The following is a 7,261-nucleotide window of genomic DNA, read 5'->3' on the forward strand; positions in this document are numbered from 1 at the left end:
TTGTGATTTCTATATCCTTATACTTGAGACTCTGGTGCTCTCTCAGATTTCCTGTATGGGTAAAAACATTGTTGTAAATGTAATCTGGCAGTAACCTACCTTTTTTTCCCCCCTCTTTCTAGGTGTTCTTTGCATCTGTACAATCAGGAGGCAGCAGTCAAATTTACTTTATGACTCTTGGTCAAAATGTACTATTCAACTGGTAAATCGCATCAGAATGAAGGATGCTTTGAAGTTCCCTGTAGCTAGCTGTGTAAAATGCTTGGAGGTAATATGTATGAATTTGCACTTTTTATCAACAAAAATCTTGTCATTATTATCAAAATTCATATTCTTGCAGTTTGGAAAGAGTTCTATTTTCCTGTCAAAATCTTGTAAACACATTTAGCTCGTCTTCTCAAACGTGTCACAAGCAAAGACTGTATTCATAGTGTTAGGAGAGAGCAAGCTTAATGAAGAATGTATCCAATATAACAAGCTCCTGTACTCTGGTGAGTGCACAGTTTCTTTTATTACAGATAATCTAATGTTATCATCTCTCTTTCTTAGACGCAACATCTCTACATAGATACAAAAACACAGGTTGGATGGCAAATTGGAATCTGTTTTGAATTGTTTTTTAGCTTGTTATGTATTTTAAGCAAGTCATTATTATTTCATGAGGACTTGCTTGTCTGAGTCTCACCATGAGTGAAAGAGCAGATCTTCATGAAGGCCTGATGCAGTTCAGGGTGCAGAGGGGTCGTGTCCTGTGGCAGAGAACGGGTGTTTTTTCCTGCAGTGCTGTAAAGGCAGCTGCCTGCAGCCACGTGCCCTACGTGGCAGATCTTACAAAAGGCAGGGAACAGACTTTGTGTTTCTCTCAGGGCTGGAAGCCTGAGCCAATAGACACAGTTACTGTAGAACGTACTTGTAAAAACAGCCTAAATAGAAGTTTGTCTTAATCATATATGCAGTACAGAGCAGAACTTGGAACTTTTACTCAACCAAGGGACCCACACTCGTGTGAGTTGATTTAAAGCACTACCTGTGTACATAAGCCGCAGGATTAGGCACCATCTTTTCTTTCTTGCTTGCTCTTTTAGCAACAAGTCTTCATGTATTTGTATGTAAATATAATCTTTCCCAAAATGGATATTAACAAATGTATTCTGAATATAGCTATGAAAATATCCAAAGAGTTAATCTATTATAAATAGAAAATATAAATAATTTCAGGTGCTTTCTATGCTAATTGCATCAAAATAAAGCTGCATCCACTAGTGTTATCAGTGCCAGTGTTTCTGCATAAACTTTGTTCTCAGGGGCATGTAACTTGGCCATCAAACTACACAGACTGCAGTTCTGTGATTAAATCGTAGGGTTTGATGCAGTCATCATTTAGCTCATTTTCGGATATGCTTTGAGAATGTAAAGCATCAAATGTAACACAAAAGAGCTTATTCAAGACATGACACAGTATGGATGACGCTGTAGGCAAAAGTGGAATTGATAGCTACAGTGTGTGGAAGTAGGCGCTTTATACTTGAAATATGTGATACTGAAAGGTGCGGGGAAAGCGTATTGGAGTATCTCTGGTTGTCTACCTCAAGGATGATGATACACAATTTACTAAGGGGAGAAATAAAGTTGTTAAAACTGGTAGCCATTTTTTTACAGCGTGTCAAGCTAAGGCAGTGTTAGCAGTCGTTTGTGACTGACTGGTGCTCAGACTGCGGCCATCAGCTCCAGAACTGCTATCCTTGTACAAAACTGCAGCACGGAATCAAAGCAGGGAGTCCTCGGCCCTTGCCCGCAGTGGCGCTTGTGCTGCTGCAGGCAGATCGGATGCCTGCACCACTGCTTGTCGGTGTTCTTTGGTTATGCGGAAGACTGCACTTTCCAAAGTTGTTAACCTAGCACTTTCCATGAGCACTAGCTTATCTCAAAATGTATTGTGGTTTTTATGAAGTATTTTCCTCTGCAGAGTTTTACCTTAGAGAAGCCTAAGCCATGCTAGAGTGTACGTGCAGTTACATACTTAAAGTAAACTTAAATGCAGGCAAGTAATCTGCTTGTGTACAGACTTAAAATCCGAGTGGTGGGCAAAGCTGCATGAAGCAGGTCTCTGTCTCTGATATTCCTACCTGGTGTCTGTGCCAGGGCCATATTTTTTACCTGGCTCTTTGCTACTGAGCACTGCGTTTGTTTTGATCAACTTTTACCAAAAACAAACAACAGCAAAAGAACAGAAGCAAAGATGAAAGTTACAGGGAAAAGAAAAAAAATTACAATCAATCAGAAATACAATTTACTTGCTTTTACCTCCAATAAAAAGTCTAAGAAACTGTAAAGAAAGAACACCTTTCATTTCCTACCCAGTGGGTGTGCAAAACTTGCTTGCAAAACTGCTCTTGCCGTAAGCAATCAGTGACCCAGGCTGCTCGACAGTATTTTTTGAACTGTGCTTATCACAACAGCCTCCGCATTACATGGCAGGCATATGAATTACTCCCCTCCTCCCACGGTGGTGCCAACAGGAAAGGGGCAGATCTTCTTGGTGCTAGGCACTTGTTTAAAAGGATTTAGCAGAGAACAATGGAAATTCAGGCCATCCTGTGCCAAGGGGCTAAAGAAGCAAAATGCCATCAAACTTGTTTAATATTACTGTAACAGCAAAGTGTGACAGTAAGAGGATACTGTGTGAAAATGTTTAGCTCCACACCAAGAAATAAAGCTTAAGAGAAGGAACCTGTGCTACTGCATTAAGATTTTAATCTCTCATTCTGCTTCCTTCTGCTAGTCCTTTTCTTTTGAGCTGATTCAAGTCAGTGGATTGGATTTTCAGTGTTCACTTTGCATGTAAAACCACTGAATTATTGAGTTTACAACCACCTGTAAATATGGAAAGAATCAGGACCTTAGAGGTAAATGCTTATAAAGGATTTAGAAGCAATATTCCAAATAATAATGGCAGTTGAGTGTAACAAGAACGTGGTATTTTCTCTTTATCAGAGAAGAAATTAGAGTGGGTGAGGATGAGAAAGAGCCCAGAGATGTTGAAAAGAGTAACATGAGAGTGTAAGTGGCTGAAGGCGAGGGAGAAGCTGAAGAAAATAAACAGGAGTAGCCAAAGGGAGGCAGTGGGTGTCTGGAACAGTGTATTACTGTAGGAGGAATGAAAGGTTACGAAATGTTACAGAAAGTAACCAAAGTAAGCAAAGTATCTGGAATGGCTGGGTGTTCTGAACACTGAATGGCAGCGATCTGAGTGACTTCAGCTCTAAGCAAAAGTTCAAAGGCTCAAGAAAAAAAAAATTCCAGAGACCCACGGTTTTCCTGGCATAAATTTAACTATGCAAAATGCGTATTGGATTTATTTCACTTTGTGAGGAGTTTCTTTAGCTATATACTTCCACTAACTTTTGATACCAAGGAGGGAACTGCTGAACTAAGTATGGTTTTCCAGTAATGTCTCTTTGAACCAACGCTGTAGGGACAGAAGGGCAGAACATTACAGTTCCATATCAGTATTCCACTGGTACATGCAGTATTCTAATGGCAGGTGGTGCTCCTACCATTGCTTTTGCCCAAATGAGTCTGCACTAATACTGCATCAAGATAGTAGTACTGTATGTGCCTGCTTTAATTTTAAGAGCAGTGAATTCTGTTCTACAGCCTGAACCTTGACGACTTTAAAACCAGGGAACAACACAAGCTATGTATTGTACATCATGTATGTGGGTTTTTTATTGTTCCCTAATGTAAAACTGAAACTAATAAAAAACTCCTTTGAAGATCAAAACTATCATTGGTCTTGTTAGATTCTGTTATATTGGCATAAGCTATTGTAGAAGTCATAGAAAGTGTCGGTTTGTTTTCCATATCCCACGAGTATGGCTATTTCTGCCTGTATCTGCCTATAGACATGAAATAATACACATCCTTAGAGTGGATAAAGATACTGAGGAGACACTGAGAGTTCAGATTGCACAGAATGTAAGGGTGAGAGCCAGCACTGTGCTGTGTGTGTTGCTAACAGAATCACAGAATCACAGAATCACAGAATTGTAGGGGTTGGAAGGGACCTCTAGAGATCATCGAGACCAACCCCCCTGCCAAAGCAGGTTCCCTACACCAGGTTGCACAGGTAGGCGTCCAGGCGAGACTTGAATATCTCCAGAGAAGGAGACTCCACAACCTCCCTGGGCAGCCTGTTCCAGTGCTCCGTCACCCTCACCGTGAAGAAGTTCTTACGCACATTCGTGCGAAACTTCCTATGCTGCAGCTGATGTCCGTTTCCCCTCGTCCTGTCTCCACGTACCACTGAAAGAGACTGGCCTCACCACTATGGCCGCCACACCTCAGATATTTATAAACCTGGATCAGGTCCCCTCTCAGTCATCTTTTCTCAAGGCTAAACAGACCCAGACGAGTTTTAGCAGTGAGTTTCTGTGCTCCTGCCTCCCTCCTTGCACAAATGCCCACTGGAACTGGAGAGACACAACAGCTTGCAGACACCTGACACTGCAAGAACTGGTTCTGTGTTTCTGTATCAGCCAAGGGCCTGGTTAGTCCATTCACTTTTTCTTAGGTATGCTCACATAGTCTTCATTGCAGCACATGAAGTGTACTGCTATATCTGAGCTGTGAGCACATTGTAGCTCTATCGCTTTAGAGTGAGAATTAGGAAATTTTCCATTTATGCCAGCGTTGGTGTTGGAAAAGGTAAGGGCAGAAGGGGAGATTTCTCCAAAATATTTATGATGAAGATGAGTGTCGTTCATCCATGTTCTATCTCCTCCATGCTAGCAGAGCACACTGCCTCGAGCATTCAGTATATGGAATGGACTCTGTATTCTAAGTTTAACCGTGGTTGCTTGCTTGGGCATAGAGCTTAGTTTACCCAGTGTTCTTAGCACCAGAAGTTATTTCTGAGCTTCAGTCATACAGTGCACCAGAATTCTTCCACACCAGTAACTCCAAATGAGTTTCCCTCCCCAGCACAAGAAGAAACATCAGGGTTCAGTTCTAGTACTATTCTGCCTGAACAGGTGCTTCCCTCTGCTTTTTGATTTCCTACTTCCAGATCAAAAATAATTGCAGTATGAACAGGGAAGCAATTCTGGAATTCCTCCTTTGCCTGTACCAATAACTCTGCTATAAAGGAAGTACAGTGATTCATTTATGCATTGTTTGTGGATTTGGAGATGTCACTAATATTGAAGAAAAATGTCTTGAAATAAGTGTTGTGGTTTTTTTTCCTGGAACAACTGTGAAAAACTATGTAGTTCTCAGCCCCAGATATGCATAAAGACTTTCAGGTGCTGACCCAAGCATCAAATGTTTCAGGGGTGTGGCTGTGGTTTCCATCTTCCACATCAATTACTACCAGACTTTCCCCTCCCCCTTAGCTGACATTGTTCTAAGATGGTTCCGTCTACTAAGGGCAGTATTTGTCTTGTCCACGTTAGTTTTTACAAAAAGATGAACAAATTTCTCCCTTCGCAAAAACAGACAAATAAACAAGCAGTCTTTCGGAACCAGAACTTGAAAAGTAGTCAGCAAACTGCTCTTTGTAACTTCTACTTTGTAACTTTCTATTACTGTGAAAATAGCAGCTCTTTTGCTATTCCTATTAACACATCTCCATTTCTGTCTAGTTATAAATGTACAAATAAATGCTGACGTGTACTCAGTCTGGGCTGTTGTAAAAGATGACCTCCCTAAGTCCTGGCAGGCACACTGCCCCAGCCTGAAGGGCCTGCTCCTAAGTTTCCCAGCTGCTCCAGTTCTAGGCCTGGTGTGCATATCCCAGCCAAAAACCAGTACTAAAGGTAGTGTGAGAAAGGAAATCCAAACTGATAACATCTGAACAAGTGATACCTGCTAGAGGCCTGCAGCCAAACTGGACAAAATGCTCAGGGATGTCAGATGACAGTAATAGAATGAGAGCAAATATAGGTAATCCCAACTCTAACCTGCAAGGATGAGGTTTTGGGAGTTGGTTTACCCTGCCCAGTCAAGTAGTAAAAAGATTTTTGTCTCCTCTGGATCCATGTACTAAGCAGATCCCTGTGGCAGGTGCTACAAGAAATGAGAAAGGAACCTACATTGACTAAAATCTGCCCTCCTTTTCCTCCACTAATGCTCAATGGCATGAACCAACTGACGTGCAGGTAGGTGTGGTGAGCCAGAATCTGGGGAGTACTGTCATCTCATCCTACCCTTATATAGGAATATGCTGTGGTAAATGCTAACGAAATAAAAAGCAAACTGGGCCCAACTCTTGACACTTGTCTGTGAGACTAATCTTTACAATTCAATTTATTTGCAACAAAGTAATATTATTCATGATCCTCTCCTGCTCCCCAACCAGGTGTTCCATGGTGATACTGCTACAAAAACAGGTTGCAAGGTGCTAGAAACTGAGCACCCAGGAGCAAATCATGGAAGAGGTGCACACTGGAAGAGGTGCACACTGGATTCTAAAACAGCTCTCTGACATCAGTAGATAAGACCAGGCCGCACCTTGACCTTTCTTAAGGCAGCAGCCAAGATCGAGCTAATAGAGGAGTTACTTAGTGCCCTTCTCCTAAGTCTGCATCCTGTGTTTCATGCTGTACATGCTGCAAGGTGCTGCACAGAAACAGAGCATCAGTGTCCAAAAGCAATCCTGAGAAGGTCATTAGGTTCTATTCAACGTAATTACCAACCATTTATTTAGAATCTTTGGGGAAGGGAAGGCATTAGCAGGCACTAATAAGTGACAAACGAAATTCTTCTCCCTGGAAAGAAACACCCTGCCTTAAGAACCCTTCAAACCTCATATTAGAATTGCGCTGATAAACATGTTGCACCTTGAAGGCATAAATAAAATAATTTCCGTGAAAAGATAACACTTCTGCAAATAAAGTTATGCAAGTCTAGGGTTTGGAGGTTGTGTCTCATAGTATTTTAAACCAAAATATCTTCTCTCGTGTGCTCTGTACTTCGTACAGCCAGGCAGTGACGCAACTACACAGCACACGGTGCAAACTGCAGAGCACCGAACAGCCTGTAAGCTCCTTTCTGCTACTTGTTGCTACTGGAGCTCAACCGAAATGACATTGTAATATTATTTTATACTAGAAAGAACTTTGTTACATGCTACCGAATTGTTTTGGAATTCATTTGTTTCTCCAAAGACCATCATAAAGCTGGATTACAACTTCAGTGCCAGGTCTAGACAGCTGTATTTAAGTGAAACACGAGCAGAGCAGCGAGTTCACGTCCCACCAGC

At 41.6% G+C, this 7,261-nt stretch overlaps 1 protein-coding gene across 2 annotated transcripts in view; it reads left to right on the plus strand.

Moving 5' to 3' along the window:
- Positions 1–3,784, plus strand: part of NRK (Nik related kinase) — a 91,402-nt gene extending 87,618 nt beyond the window's left edge. For both annotated transcript variants that reach the window (XM_085230958.1, XM_085230957.1), the window contains one exon: positions 123–3,784. In XM_085230958.1, the coding sequence (XP_085087084.1) occupies positions 123–206 (84 nt within the window). In that variant the 3' untranslated portion in view covers positions 207–3,784. The remainder of the gene's footprint in view (positions 1–122) is intronic.
- The last annotated feature ends 3,477 nt before the right edge of the window (positions 3,785–7,261 follow it).

The sequence above is a fragment of the Meleagris gallopavo genome, chromosome 9, assembly GCF_905368555.1.
Source record: "Meleagris gallopavo chromosome 9, MGAL_WU_HG_1.1, whole genome shotgun sequence".
Taxonomy (NCBI): Eukaryota; Metazoa; Chordata; class Aves; order Galliformes; family Phasianidae; genus Meleagris; species Meleagris gallopavo.